The sequence below is a fragment of the Pagrus major genome, chromosome 10 (genome assembly GCF_040436345.1).
Source record: "Pagrus major chromosome 10, Pma_NU_1.0".
Taxonomy (NCBI): Eukaryota; Metazoa; Chordata; class Actinopteri; order Spariformes; family Sparidae; genus Pagrus; species Pagrus major.
The window spans coordinates 17,906,441-17,922,977 of NC_133224.1; the positions used below are offsets into that span (position 1 = coordinate 17,906,441).

The 16,537-nt window shown below is 40.6% G+C and overlaps 1 protein-coding gene across 2 annotated transcripts in view; it reads right to left on the minus strand.

Annotated features, from left to right (window-relative positions):
• The window catches only part of nrxn2b (neurexin 2b), a 571,134-nt gene that overhangs the window by 269,304 nt on the left and 285,293 nt on the right, over positions 1-16,537 (minus strand). For both annotated transcript variants that reach the window (XM_073475282.1, XM_073475281.1), the window contains 2 exons: positions 14,181-14,354; positions 8,786-8,905 (listed from right to left, as the gene is read on the minus strand). In XM_073475282.1, coding sequence (XP_073331383.1) covers positions 8,786-8,905; positions 14,181-14,354 — 294 coding nt within the window. The remainder of the gene's footprint in view (positions 1-8,785; positions 8,906-14,180; positions 14,355-16,537) is intronic.

A 16,537-nucleotide genomic window follows, 5' to 3' on the forward strand; every position in this document is an offset into this window, starting at 1 on the left:
GATAGTACTGTCCAAACTTTTATGTATTCTGGGAGTGCAGTCATCCCTAAAGTACCGGATATTATTTCAGGGGGTCAGCACTACCAATGATAAACTCTGCTTCTGCTTGTGTTGTAGCTGTCATTCATAATAACTAAGAGGATACCTTCATCTACAGATGAACCTCTTCTCGTGTCTCACACTTGAAGGTACTATGGTAACAAGGAAAAGGGGGATGGGAAAAGGGTTTACTGTGAGAACTGCGTAGTGATTCTTAAGGTACAATCCGACATATTGCACATATTTTAATTGTCAAATACAAATGGGTCATTACATATCCTACAACAACGAAATGGCTACAATGTGAAAAATTCAGCATTTTCATGTAAGTAATGTTGAGGACAATGGATAGTTTGAGAAAAACAGTAAAACTCTTAATAGATGAACATGTACATCCCTTTTGACAGTGAGTCAGGACATGCCAGAATAATGACTGGAAATGGATAATAAATTAGTCTGTGGAAAGCCTTTTAGCAACTGCCTGTAACAAGATCAAAATGCACACACTGGCATGTCGCACATAAGGTATGTCTCTTCCAGTCATGTTAATGTCAGGCTGATTGGAGACGGTGTGTTTGGTATTTGCGAGTGCATTTGCACCACTGAATTCAATCAGGTACAGAATATTGACACTAGTCAGATGAGCGACGCTGCTATTTACAAAGCATCAACAAAGGAATTGACTAATACGAAATATGTGAACAGAGTGCCCATGAGAAATAATTGCTTTCCCCTGGTTTTCATCCTTTTCTATATTTTGATTCTCTTTCCCAGGTCCACACACATGCATGCACACATCTCTCTTGTTCTCATTCCAGCTTACAGTGAAAGGCTTTTGATAATGTTTGCAAGTGGCTGGAATGGTCTCGAAGCAATTACAAAGCCCCATTAATTGTCCTTTAATGCATATTGTGGTTTAAAAAGCTCATGTGGTCTTTAATTAAAATCAAGCAAAGAGTGAAAAATCTGCACCGGTTCCACACAGCATAAAAACTCATCACGATCAAAAGTTTTTTTGGTATTTTTACCCAAAGAAATGAGCAGACTTTTGGTTTACCTGCCAAAGCTAGCAAGCACATACATAAATAGAAACTCTTCGGAAGAGAGAAGAGAAACAGGATGTTTAATGAAAACTGCAGTTACAGAACTTTAGCAAATGAGGCTTTAAAAAACATGAGTGTGTGCCTGGACTCAAAGATAAACAGATAATGTTGGTGAGATATCCTCACCTTGCCATCTTCAGCACATTGAAAATGTAAATTAATGCCAGTGAAAAGCACTGCTTTCACTTAAACCATATGTTAAGCCAAACTATTACTTTCACCTACCACCCTCAGCACCACAGGTCACAGAATATGGCCATCCACCCCCAACCAATCCCCTTCAAGCTCTTGACATGGTGACTTCTAAAGTCCAATGGGTTTAGCGCTGCCCTCTTTTGGGAGAGTCAAAATTGCCTTTGCATGCCCAAACACTATTTCATTCCTCACTTGCACTCTCTTCTTTCCACTGCTTTCTGTCAGTCCTCTCAATTCTCTGCCCATGCTTTCACTCAGAGTGTCTGGAAATTTGAAGATAGCTGCAACCTCCCCGGTCGCTCGCCGTCTCATTTTTGGAGCAGCCCACAACTGACAAGCAGAGAGAGTTCTCGTGTGTGTGCATTTGTTGGCATGGAAAAAGCAAGCCAAGTAATTATTCAGGATTCACACTGCGTTCCTGGCCTAATGAGGTAGCGTTTAATTGCTAGGTCTGGACAGCAGCTCTTTGGGGCCAGCTTGCAAACAGTAAGGGAGGAGATGGGAGCTGCAGAAGAGGTAGGAGGAGTGAATAACAACAATCAACAAAAATGAGAATGGAGTTATAAAGAATGTGAGCCAAAAAAGCTAGTCAGACCTCACCTTCCATGAATTGGCTTTTATGCGCGAGTGTGCTTGACTTTCTCCCAGACGGCTTCTTGGTTGAAAACAGTTGATTTCCCTTATTGGATCAGGGGGTTTGAGAGGAGATTTTTCTTCGCTCTGAGAGGTTTGCAGCTCTGCTTACTCATTCCTCCTGAGTTTGGGCTGAGTGATTTCAGCTGGTGATGAGAATCTGAGAGGGCTAAAGCCTCCCCTTAAGTCTGTCCTGATCCACGCTGCGTTGAACACCGAGTCCATGTTGAAGCCAGTGTGACCTTCATCACAACAAGTAGCCTCAAAATCAATGTTATGCCTAAACCGAGTGTATTACACACAATGAGGCTTGAATCATGAGGCTATTTCACCCTCAAGGCCGGTAGCCATCTTTTTCTTTCTTTTTCTACAATTCAAGTGATGTACAAAGCAAATGATCACCTGTGGAGTCGCTGGAGAGGATGACAGAGAATGCATTTCAGTAATCAAGTTTCATTAAAGTTTGGTGAGAAAGAGATAGCAAGGGGGGGCTACGCGTGACCAAAGCCTGCTCAAACCTATCAAGCTTCTCAAGAATTAACAGTAGGCTAGCAAAAGCAAGGAGTACAACACTTAGTGAGCTGCACTTAGTCCTTGAGAATTGTTTGAAATCAATTAGCTTAGTTTTATCGTTCCCACATGGCATAAATAAACTCAAGCAACAAAGAGCTACAGGAAATGCACCCTAACAAACAGGTCATTTTCTACTGGAAAGCTAATTTTCACAGTTATATTAAAAGGTAACAAAAGTGTACCTTGGGATCCAATAAAAGTCTCGAAATAAAGGTCTAAAGTTGGGGTGTAACAGTGCTCAGAAGTCACAGGACAATACATACCTCGGTTTTAGGGTAATGGTTTGGTACGGCATGGTATGACGGGAAAAAAAACAAGAAAAAACCCAGCTGCATATGGCTAGGCTTGTTTTAATTTATTTTTAACAGATAGTACTGCAAGATAGAGGGTGTCGGACCTATAGTCAGTCATTGTGTCTTATTCTTCATCTGTTTTGTTGTGTCTTCTTCTTCTTTTTCTTCTTCTACTTTTGTTGACCATGCCATAGAATTTCAATTGACCCTTGGCAAAGAGCTTCCTCCATCCTCCATACTCTTGCCATAGTGGGACTGAATGAGTAAGATGTGCTTTTCATAAGACTGCATGCATTGAACCATGACATCTGTACAGTGACGGATCAGGAGGAATACATGAACTGCTCCACCCCTAGTATGAAGCAATGTCTGATTTTGCACAAATTTATACCTATTATATCTTGAGCTGAGGGTGCAGTAGAATGTTTTTACATGCATGATAGTAGGCCAACTGTTACTGATGACTAGTTGATGCTTTCATTTGTGAGTGGGCGTGGAGAAAGTAGTAGAGAAAAAAGAAAGAGACGGGGGATTGTGAGAGGTTGCAGATTGAAATCAGCAGTGCTGCAAACGCACTGGCACTCTGCACTCAATTAGTATGCCTGACAGCACTATGCACAGGCAGCTGGATTCATTGTATACACGCACATGTTTCACTAACGCCCAGCAAATGCATGCAGTGAAACAAAGAACTGCACAGGCACAGCCCTTTCCTCCCAGCATCTCCCGCTCCGTCCCTCTCCACCTTGTTCTCTCTTGGTCGCTCTCTCACTCACATAAACAGAGACAGAGAGAGCGAGAGAGAAACAAAGCCCTCGTACTGCACGCACTTACACAGCATCTCTGTCTGAGTTGGTTCCAGATGAATAAGGCAGAATACCAAGTGGCCCACTTATACGCTACGCAGAGACAAATAGACCAGTCAATCACCGCAGGCTGCTGCTGAATAACAAATGCTCTCTGGTGTTTGTATGTGTGCTTGTGTATACGACAGCTTTTTTGTATTTGTTGTGCCTTGAATGCATCTGTGTGTATGAACATAGTGTTACAGTATGTGAAACAATCCCGTTTCATTTGAAAGTGATGTGTTTTTCAGTGTTATAGCACCAGATGTTTCTACCGTTAATGAGAACAGAAAAGAAGAGGCTGTTTGAGAAAAGAGATACATTTGAAACAAAATGCTGTTGGAGGGTACTTCTGTTTAAATTTGGCTGCCAAGGTAAAGTCAGTAGAGTGTGCAGAAGGGAGGGTTTCCAAAGACCAATTTCATTTGTACCTGCCCCTTCCTCCAAATTGAGCACCATGTATTAGCCTTCCCCCACCTGTCTCTCCAGAGTGCGGCGCGATAGGCCTGTCAGAGCAAACTGACCGACAGAAAGGGTCACTGGAGAGGTGCAAACAATACTATTCAACAAAAAGGAAGCTTCTCCGCTGGGATTGGAGCCTCTGAATTACTTTGGATACACAAACATACCCACCCACTACAGTTTGAACTGTCACAGTGGAGCTCAGCAGCATAACTACATAGAAACATGACAAATGTATTCAGCTAGACTTAGCAGCGTGCAGCTTCCCTTTATCCATGGTTGAAAGGCAACCGTTATAACCCAGGGCTACGGTGATCACTTCCAATACGAACTTTCTGCAAATCAGAGTACTGGGCTTCCTCAATGGTGTCTTTTCTTATCTGCCATGTCAGGTGGACAAAAAAAGAAATGCCATTAAAAGAAGAAGACTGCAGTCGAGTCCGACTTCGGAATGGAGTAAAAAAAGAGTAAGGCAAATGGTTTCAATACAGCAAGGACTGTGTGAGCTCTCAAAAATGTCACAGTTCCCTGGTCCTAGGACTTTAGGAGGTAACAAAATATGCAATTCCACTTAAAAACACAATTCTGGACTGCAGGAAGGATTGAAATAATATTTTTTAACAGACAGTATCAGTGTTTTTTTTGTTTTTTTTAATCAATTTAAAATTCAAAATGAATTAAAAATGCTCTAATATACCATTTACAAGAAACAAGTAAGCAGCTACTTAAGACCAACTGACTCATCCTCCTATTCAATTATAAGTCTGGAATTAAAATACTTAAATAATCGCTTTCCATTTACAAATGTACATATATTGCAGATCATTCGTCATTCCAGCTGTGACAACCTTCACCGTTTAACAGGCAGCAGGCATGACTGGCTGAAGTCTAACAGGTAACAGAAAATCAATAGAGATAAATGACCCCAGTTTATCTGGTATGAAACATCAATGTTGAAAAACGCTGCACAACTGAACCTTTTTCTATCTGTGTGTTATATCTACTACATTCAACTGAGACTCTCGATTCATAAATAATAACTGCATTGTCAATAACTTTGACAGCCGTTTCACCCAGAATGAAACAAATGACTCTTGGCTTAAACTGAGGAAATTAGACATATGCTTTTCTCTATTGACCAATGTCATTACGGCTTTATGTAACTGTAGGTGTGTGAGTGTTTTGAACAGTCTGTTTCATAGGTTATGGTATCTCTTTAGCGGGTATATGGCTGTTTTAATAGAGGAGTGCAGTCCACACACATGCAGACATACCAACTATGCACCAAAGCCCCCCTCTATGCTAAATCTATCATGGCGACTAAGAAAGGCCATCAAAAACAACAGTGCTAGCGAGTGCTATGTTGGGAGAATAATAATGGTAATTTCCTATCCCCCACAGAGAAGGAAAAGCAGTGGCAAACACTCTGTGAAAGCAAAATTAAAATAATTTCCATTTCACTTTTTGTCCTAATGACAAAAAAAAAGGACGTGTGTATGAGAGAGAAAGTACAAGAAGTGCACATAAGCAAATAGCATGTGCTGGTTAGAAGCTGTGTGTGAGTGTGTGTACTGTATGTTTGTTATTTGTCACAGTGTGGCTGCTGAGTGAGAGATAAAGTGTTTGATCGCATGGCGGGCTGGTTCTTTGTTATTCATGTTACCGGCCCCCTTTTCTGTCCCTTCTTTTGATGACATGCATCTGTCCCATTTATAAAGCTACAAAGAGATGCAGCCCATACACCTGTTTATCCCCAGTCTCAGTTTCATTATGCATGCAGACACAGAAAAGTATAGGATACAAGCTATTTGATTTCTGTGGCTACAGGAAGATAATTACATGGGAAATTCTACTAGGAATTAAACCATCCAAAGCTATCCATTTCAGATACACAGAAGACAAATCAAGGGCAAATGGTGGGCGGAGGCTATTTCATTCAGCAGAAAAGAGAGAGAGTAACCCTGTTGTAGAGTTATCACTTCAAGTCCTCTGTGTACACCGATTAAAAGAAAAAAAGGAATGCAAGGTCTCCAGACCTGAGGCATCAGTATTATACATAAATTAACAATGCCACCCAAAATCATAAGTCCTACCTTCGTTTTCAGAGCAGGCTCAAGGAAAACTCCTCCAAGGTTGCCATGTTCAGAAAAATGTTGCTTCTGTGAATGTGAAAGCCCAGAAAAGGCTCAAGGATACAAGATTGTATGGTGAGAAGTACGGGAACGCAAAGAAGAAAGAGAAGACGACGAAGGGAAGGAGCCAAAAGTAATACTCAGGGCAGGCTCACAAGGTCAAGAGATGGAAAGGTGTTTTCAACATTCCAAGCTGGCAGAAATGAAGACGGAAAGGCAGGTCTGAAGAAATGCAACTGCTGTTAGGAAGGAAAGACAACACTGCAAAAGAAAACAGTGCTAGCCATGCATGAAAACTGTGAAAGGCTGACGTGCTGTTGTATGACACATTTGGAAACGATATACTGCACATACACAGTAATTGGACAGCGTTGACCTCTTTATTTATTTATTTTAGCTATTTTTTGATTTGTAGTAAAATCGAATCACTGTGTATGTTTTGGGTGTTTTTTTTTTTTTTTACAGCCATTTGACCTTGCAGCTTTATTTGGAAACTGGCTGCTACTCAAAGAGGTGCTGGCTCATCTCTAAAATATTGAGAATGTGTCATACTGTAGTAAGGCAACCTCTCACCAAGAAAACATTGCACAAGCATAAGAAAAGTAGGAGGAAGTGAACTTTAAACCGCAGCCAATGAACTCATAATACCAATATGGTGTGTTAATAAACAGAAAGAATGACAAGCTGTCAGTGTAGATGATCTAATTTGTCTGAGATTTCCATAGAGTTTCAAATAATTTAGAAGTCACTGCATAACAAGACTGCCTGTAGTGTAGTCTGATGGCTGTTTTACTCATTTTTTGTCTGCGGTTATACAATCTTCAGGCTGTTCAGGCTGCTGGCAAGGACCTTTCCTCCACTGTACTCACTCCCACAAACACACACACACACACACATCTGCTAGGTCTTTCCATGGAACACACCTGGTGCCACACACTTCTACCTGTCATCTTTGAAACCAGCACAGTAAAGCCGCTAACGCTCCCCACAGGCAACAACTCGAATGTAGGATTCAGCACCCCTCTCCTCTCCACTCTTCATCATTTGCTCTCCTCTCACAAGGAGCGAGGGATGCCTCTGCTTATCTCAGCTGTCATGCCGACAGAGCAGTTATTATCGACCTCTCCTTGCTTGAGTCTTCCAGGAGCCAAAGGAGCACCTTGCTAATCATCCTCTTACTGTCATGCCCACTCATATTCTGTCTAACTAACATGACAGCCGACATAACAACAGCAAAATAACACACAACAATCAAAGATAAAAAACAAATGAATCATACAGTGGTTTGAAAAAAATAAAAAAAGGAGGAGTGATATGGCTTAATTCAGCACCCACCACTTGATAAGCAAACAAAGACTTGCACAAACAAGTCTATTAGCCTGTTACCCTGCCTCTGCCCCTGTTTAAATTGAGCCTGTGAGGAGTGCTGAATGCTAATTGTACATAAGCTCTATGTTACCAAGCTGAGCTCTGCCACACATGTATTTCACTGCAAAAATATCCATGTTACGAATCTTTAATTATCTTAACGTTGTCTTAAAAATATCTACATTTTCATTTATGAAAATCAATTGAACATCTCTGCTACTGAGATGAGACCGCTTGACCTGTTGTGTCACTTCACAAACATGAGGTACATCACTCTGCTAGAATCAAAATCAAACTTATGTTGACATAATGGAAGGTTGTGAGTTTATCAAACCTCATAGTTGGATTACTTGCAGCAGTACATGTTATACAGCACATTTAAGCAACAGCTTCCTGACAAGAAGCCTAAAGATGAATAGCATTAAATACATACTATCAACCTGTCAACAACAATTAAGATCAATATAATAAACAACACACTTGTGATGAATCTGTTTCTCCCTCCCTGCATACCTTCCTTCCTGAACTCCCTTGCTGCCAGCCACCCAGCAGGTGACCACATGGCGGGGACACGGGACGTAAATCACCGTTTCTCCTCACAGCAGGTGTTAGCAGTGCCTCAGGAGCCCAGGAGCCAATCTATCGGTGTACTCTGAGTCTTACAATCTGAGGTGCTACTATGAATAACGTTTGAGTAATAGAACATTAGCAGAGGGCTGAATGTTGGGTGTAGCGCAATCTGTGAGGCCCTGCTAAAGTGAGTTAATGAGGCCTTGTCAACTAATAGCTTGACTTTGATATTTAACTTGTGGGCAGTAATATGTTAACAAGTTTTACAGTTAATGGACAAAAAGCATTTGCCGTTTAAGCGATCTGTGGGGCTCTAATGTGATGCTATTAAAGCTGCACAAGGCGAGATATTTATTTCAATGGGAAAAAGCTCGACTCACCAGTGATGGATTCCTCAAACCTTTGAAAAGGGAACAGCACTGCCACGTAAACAGCAGGATTGCAAAGTTGCCTGTGCAGCTATAGCTCAATAACTGTAAGCACTAGCACCGCCTAGCTATATCACTGCCTTCACCATTCATTCAAGCCACACACATTCAAACAATGGCGGTCACCAAAAACATTGCACTTACGGTCGTTGCAGAATGAACCTCCATAGGACGTCATGGTGCAGTCGCAAGTGAAGCCCTCCCACTGCTGGAGACACACCCCCTGATGGTAGCAGGACTCCTCCGTACAGGTGGTACTGGGTCCTGAGGGCATAACCAAAGACATCAGTGTGTCTAGTGAAGCACATGCTATGGTATTCCTAACATTTTGTGGCTGACACATCTTCAGGCAGCTCTGTGACAGCACACCACACATTTAGAAATATATAATATTTATATGCAAGCACCTTATTAGTAGAAAGGTTTTCTACTAATACCCACAGAGAATCAACAACTTAAAGGGGAATTCCAGTATTTTTAAACCTGGTTCATATATTTACATATTTAGGCCCTATATTTAAATGATTCATACTTACCAAAAGTTTTGGATTCGGGCCAGCAGTTTGCCACAGCTGGCAGCCGCAACACAAGTACAATGGCTGCAGCTACATCTACTAAAAGTGTAGGTTCAGCCACTGACAGGCTTGTGATTCTAAGTGTCTGACAACATTGTCTGAAACGGTTTCTACAGAGACAGACCTTTTACAAGTCTCACTTTGAAATCTGACTTGATGAGTCATTACATCTGTTGCCTCATCCAGATTGTCAAAATTAGTTAAATATTCAACTATGACTTTGGAAATATGAACTTGCAGGCAGTTCCTCTAGGTAAACTCGAAACTCCCCTCTCCAACTCTCTCCACCATCATCTTCCTGCAACAACTTGCTTCTCACAAGATTTCAGAGTGAGACTTCTCCTTGAATGAGACTTGTGTTTCTGGTTACAAAACAGATCTTCTTATTTAACAAAAAGGTCTATCTCTGTAGCAAGCATTTCCAGAATGTCAGACCCTTAGAATAACAACCCCAGAGGTCAGTGGCAAAAACAAGCACTTTCTGTGGAGAGAATTGCCTCAAAGGATCATGTTGCAGCCATGTTGCTGCTGCCAGCTGAGGAAATCTACTGGGCTGATTCCAAAAGTTTTGGTAAGTATGAATCATTTACACAGCAAAACATCTAAATATAGGGCCCACATTTAAAAATACCAGAATTTCCCTTTAAATAGCCTTCAGTTCACTGTGGCGGTGAAGAGTCCAGCATTAGTGGCAGACTAATTAAACCTGGGTTGGTGAGTCAAACCAGGGATAAGAGGGTGAAACATAAATGTACATTCTTCAACTGCTGAGACTAAATGGGATGCTCAGGCTGCTATGTTTCTGCAGGATGTGTAAGTTGGCAACTGTTTTAACTAAATGACCATACCAGCTGACGTAGCAAAGCTTTCTTAACATGGAGACAGGTTTACAATTTCTCAAGTCTGTCTGAGAACAATAGCCAGGTGCCTGTGTGAACACAGAAAGATGTTTTTCTTGCGATTTGTCAAAAAATCATCAAATAAAATCAAACGATTCCTTCCTACTGCAACATGCTGCCAATGTAAGTGCTGGGGGACAGAATCCAGTCATTGTTTTATACAAAACTGTATTCTAGAGGTTTATCTGAAGCTCATATGGTGCTTTAGCAGTCCAAGTTAGACAAATCAAGTGGATATAAGTGGATAAGTTAGAGCTTCCTTACAACAAAACACTTTGTTAGAATCCCTCCAGTGCTCAGCTCAGTGGGCAAACACAGAGAAGGAATGTCATACGAAAAAGATGGGAAGATTTTCACTTGATTTGTTTGATCACTGTGGATTTTGTCCCCCCTCACTCACACTGAAAGTGCATTAGGGAGGGATCTCTTATACCCCTTTTCAACCAAAGCAAACCAAATTCTGGTTCTGGGCTGGTGCTAGTACTGGTTCGACCTTTGAACCTTTTAAGAACCGGTTTGCTTTTCCACTGGCATGAAAACCACTGTAGAGATGCATCATTCGGTGACTGTATACTTCTTCAATTTCCCAGCCTTGTTAGGAACAACTATGGAACTCTCGAACTCTGACTAAATATGACTACATTGACTCTGTGTTGCTCCTGGCTTCGCATGCCTACACTGGCATTCAAACATGACTGGTCTTCAAACCACTTTTGCTTCGATTAGTGAAAATAGATCAAATCTTTTGTTTATTCTCTGGTTGTTAAAAAGTATGCACTGTTTCCGAACCAGCACCCTAACCACCTTGATTGAAAAGGGGCATTAGAGGCCAGCATGAAAGGGGGGGAATGGTTACAGCAAGCAAAACCTGATTCAGTGTTCATATGGGCACCTGACTATGGCTTTCAGACTTGACAAATTGTGAACCAAGATACAGTAGCTTTCCATCGACAGACTGAAAGTAATTTGATTATTGTTTGCTTAGAAATGTATTCAGGTCAAATTTGATATATATTCAGGGTTGGAGCCTGGTGTAATCACCAGACTTGTGGCACAGCTGTATTGTAAATTAGTAGTTGTGGAGTCAGTTTCCATTTAGTATCTTCAGTATGCGTGTGTGCGTGTGTGTGTGCGTGAGTGTGTGTGTGTTTTGGGCCATGGGAGTGTGCTCCCTTCTGTCTCCCCCATCATGGATGGCTGAAGATATTTAAATTGTCAATTAGAACCACCACTGCTGTAATTTCTCAGTGGAATTTCAGCTTCTTATTCATATAGGTTACTTGGTAGATTTTTGAACTTTGATGATCATATATACACTTCAGATTACACATGCGGCTGACCCAACAGGCATTCTCATATGAGCAGATATGATATGGAAAATAATTTACAATGACTTTGCCTTTGTTGCCTGTATTATTAGAAGCTAATATGTCTATGGTGCATGAAAGGAGATCATTATTAGTTTTATTTCAAAACATGATTTGTTCTCAACATAAGATGGGAGAAAGTCGATAGATATAAGATTAGGATGCAGATCAGTTCTGATGCAAAAGAATTGTTCTAAAAATAAGTATGTGTGGTGGCTGTCGTGTTGTTGGTGGTAGGGATTCTCATTAAAATATCAATTAAACACAAACATTTCCAAAGACCCATGGTTCAATGCCAGACTAATTTGTTTCCGCATAGACAAACAGACATCTCACTGTGCCATTTACAAATGGCCCAATTAAAGAAGACCCCCCACCCCCCACCCCCCACCCCCCAAACCTGCTACAAATAAATAATGAAAAATAAAACATAAATAAAACACAGATCTATGAGAGTTTTTACTTTCTGCTTTGAAATGTCCTTTTAAAGTCAATGTCATTTCCTTTCTATCAGCTTGTTGTGTTAGTGGTTTCCTCACCAGGCTAATTGCCCAATTAATTACTTACTAATAAAAAGGTTCCCTTGAGGAGCTAATTAAGCATACTGTCATAATTAATAACCAAGTCATGTAATCACCTCTTCTCTCTCCCTTCAAGTATCGATCGGCCAAACACTACCTTATACAGCTGCCTGAGAACCTGTTATTAGGTGCCTTGGGTTTGTTGGAGCGTTAAAGTCCATCTGCTGTGTTTACTCCAAATGTTCAGCAAAATCCAAATACAATATAGGAAGCCAATAAGCCTAACATAAACTGCAAAAACCCAAAGTGAGCACACATCTCCACTCTCTCACTGCTGTCACCTGCGTCTACAAGTAACAGCTGGGATACAACTGAAACATCTGTTCCCATATTAGCAATGTGGAGTCGGCCGGAGTGCTCAACTGCACTTACAGATCCCATCACCTGATTTTAATGGTGCCATACATTTTTAAGCTTGTATTACTGAAAAACATTTCTAATTATTATTATTTTATTTTTTTATCTTTTAGCCTTGGAAAATAAAATAAACTGGGCTACTGCTTTCTGTACTGCTAAAGATATATGTACTCCTGTTTGTCTACTTCTAATGCTACTATACATTATTTTAGCCATATAGATGGTATTTTTTTTCACATTTTTTGGTCTTGTTTCCTTGTGCATTCCATCTTGAGCTACAGTGAGTCAGCAACACTGTTTATGTATTTGCACTTCAACTCTCTCGGTCTCATTCCCCTTCCCTTTTCCCCGTCTTGTTCTTTGGTGTTGTGATCCGCCGAGTCAGTAGAGAGCTACAAGAACAAGCTCGATGTTCTGCCTTTTGTTTGGCCTTAGGTCCAGAGAGACTGGACCGGCAGTCACCTCTGACCGTGCTGTATCCCCAGTCCACAAGCTAACAATGACCTCGGAACCAAGTCGGTCAGAACTTTGGCAGCGATTCATACCCTGGACAACATTGCATTTTGGAAGAGCTATCTTCATTTCTCTTGCTTTTGGAAGTCAGAAACTTAGAATCTGAACTATCGTTCAACAAGATGAATGAACACTAGAAAACCATTAAGTATTACTTTTGTACTTTTACTGATTTGATGTCAGCATTTGGCTTCTCCGCTGCCTGCTAAGGAATAATATTCTGAATTAGATTATAGTAGATAACTAGTCTAAATTGCTTCAAAGTAGACCTGTGATATCAACAAAGGAATACATGGATTTGCCACAGCCTCTGGGTTAGATACTATTATTTGTCAAAAAAGGTCCACCCTTCCAAAACTGGTCAATTATACCTTATGGCAAATGCCATCATCAACTGATATTAGCATCCATTTTGGATGCCTGTGGGAGTCAATATGATACTTTAATGCAGTTTTGAACCGTGTTTGGAGCAAAGTAATTGTGGATTGTGGCATATAACTGTCGGCAGGTAATAAGGCTGGCTGGCAGAAGTAGCAGTGTTAGTGATCAGGGGAAAAAAAAAAGAAAAAAAAACCTGAATCAGTGCTGCATCGAGCCGGCCAGTGCGGCCCTCAGGGAAATCAAGTCAGTGCTCCCCGACACTCAGCTCGCCATTGAGACGTGGTGGCGGGATGGGGTGGGGGGGTGCGGTTGGCGGAAGGGGGAAATGCAATAGTCAAAACCCACTGTTATACTCAGGATTAACCACCCAACACTGGAGCAATGCAGCCTGAAACGTAGTGACGACCCGCATGCAGCAGAGGTAAAAACACAACAAATGCAAGATTGATGTGGCAAAAGCCAATGAGGGAGTGGTGTCGCTGAGATTAGCCACACTGACAGTAACATTAAAGGAGAGAGATACCTCCATCATGCATGCTTTATGGGGCAATAGAGAGGATATACAGAGGACAGGGGCTTAGATTGTAAAGACTGCCCAGAGCTGTGAGAATTTCTGCGAGGTTACTGGTGTATATCAGGGAATAGCTGCCAAATACAAATGCACCAAATGACTGAACTGATGTCTCTTTACCAAATGCTTTGTGCAGTGTGTAATCAGGCCATAGAGGGAAACAGATTCAACTAACGGGTGCAAGCAAAATCATGAAAAAGTATTTAGGATATAAAGTATCAAGCAAAGTACGGCTACTTTTAAAAAGAAAAAGTTACACATGATACGGCTATCACTGTATGTCACCCCCACTCACCATCGCAGCCTCGTTCCACCTGGCCCACCCTGTGGAGGGCATCCGCGATCAGGTCGGGGAGTCTCCCATTAAGGTCCACGGAGGCCAGACAGCCCTGGTACCCATCCCGGGATGCAATCAGCTTGGGCAGATTGCTGTACATGTTCTTTATCACGCCACCGATGTACAGCTCCCCTGCAAAACACACACGAATAGAAACCTCCTGTGAGAACCAAAGTTTGTTTTTATTTTTTTATTTTTTTCTCAAGTCAATTGTGAGTACCTCTGTGTAACTTATGTGACAAACTAGAATGTCAAAATAGTCTGTTACATTTTCTACAAAATACATTCTGTATGAATACAAATATAGAGAATTAAATATAGATATAGACAATATGGCTTCTTTAAAAATCAAACAGAGGCAACAACATGTATTATATGTCAGTGTCAGGGAGGCTAAGATCAAACGATCTAACAGTACAATAATGAATAAACAAGTTCAACATCAAAATACACAGTACCAGGGATGGAAGTAGAAACATGGCTTATAGATACTGCAGGCTTTATTTCTTTTTTCAATATATTCTACCTCACATCACTGCAATCCCAAGAATACTAGTTTTAATAATAATAATAATTTTGTTGTTGCTGGTTTGATCAAGTAATTTACTGTAAATCACAAGGTTGGTCATAAATATTTCAAATATTTCAAACACTCTAATGTAAATGGAACAATGCTGCAAATAAATTTACTGTATCGCTCAACATGGCATCATCTCATATGGACAATGGATGCATGGATAGATCTGCCTCAAACCTGTGCTATTAAGAAGACATTAATTAATGAGAATACAACAAATATCTCTACTGAGTTCAGTTTTTTAGATGTAATGTTGGTCCTGTTTTACCACGTCCGGAGCTTTAGCCTAAAAAGCACTAACATCAGTTACCTGCATGGTTGCATTTACTCACAAGTTACACTATTCTAGTACAAATCACAGTCAAAACGCTTTCTCACATTGCATTATTATTATAAAAGTGGTATGAACAATCTTTCCGTCTTCTGTGAATTTCTGAGCTCACTAATTCAAAATTGCGTGTCAATTGCACTCACGGAATTGCAGAGAGGTAATCACAGTAGAGATCTAAATCCACCGTTAGGCTTTTCTCAACTTTAAGTACTTCACACATTATTTCCTTTTTGTGATTGCAGTTTTTTACTTAACTATGTCTTCACTGATGTTAGAGACGTGGTTTTCTTTACTTCATGTACCACTGAAAAAAGATCTCAAATCTAAAAATGCAGTTGAAATGTTGAAAATCTTCACATGCCTTAAGCCTTGCTTTAATGCTTTAATTACTGATGATGATGATGATGTTCTGATGATGCTTTATCACATGAAAACATGATCTTTAATTGCAGACTACTGATACATGTGACAATCTGCCTTTTGATCATGAGGCACATTCGTGTAACACTTCATTTTCAAATGTTAAGTACCTTGCAAATAACATGAACTTTAATGTAGTCTACACAGAGGTGAACAGTGCCATAAACAAGGGAACAAGGGTGAGCTCACACTGAATTAATGAGGCCTCTACACATCTTATTGTTACTGTACACAGCACAAAATACTGTCTGGGCTTGTTTGCTCTAATCTTCCCAAGTAATTTACTCAATATAAAATGTCTCTTTTGTGTTGCTGTTGTTAGAGGCTAACTGAGTAAGTCTTTGAGGTTTCTGTGAACATCACATTGTGCCATTAGAGTTTAGTCTGTTGCTGATCCACTGTAAACATATCTAATACCAGATACAGACAGTAAAAAGTACAGTCACCAAGAGAATGAGAATTGATATTTTAAAGTGAAACAGTGTGAATGCTGTTAGGTTTGCACCTAAGAGAAGTCCCCTGACAAAATCTTTGTCATTTCAGAGGCTCTAAGAGCTCAGCTCTAAGTTTTGATGATTACATGATTCAAAGAAGCCTACAGCTGACAAGAATACATCTTGCAGCATCAAGCCTGAAGCACTGGAAGTGGCATTTGATGCTAAGAAATATTTATTCTGTGAGCCTGTCAATATACGCTACTCTTCTGGGAGAAGAACAGAATATACACAGCAGCTCCTTCTCAAGAAGGAAGAGGAATTTTGTGTATCCTCAGCGAGATGATAACGCTGAGTTTTGGGATATCTCAGTGCTCAAGCACAATTAAGGTCTACTACTCTTTATACGACAACATAAAAGGAAATATCAATCCACTTTTAAGCCAAATTATTTTGTGTCTCTTTTCCTCTCCTCCTCTCTCAGGCCTCTGTTCTGCAGAGTTGTGGGGAAAATGCCAAGTGAAATTATGAAAAACACAAAGAGTCCTTTGAT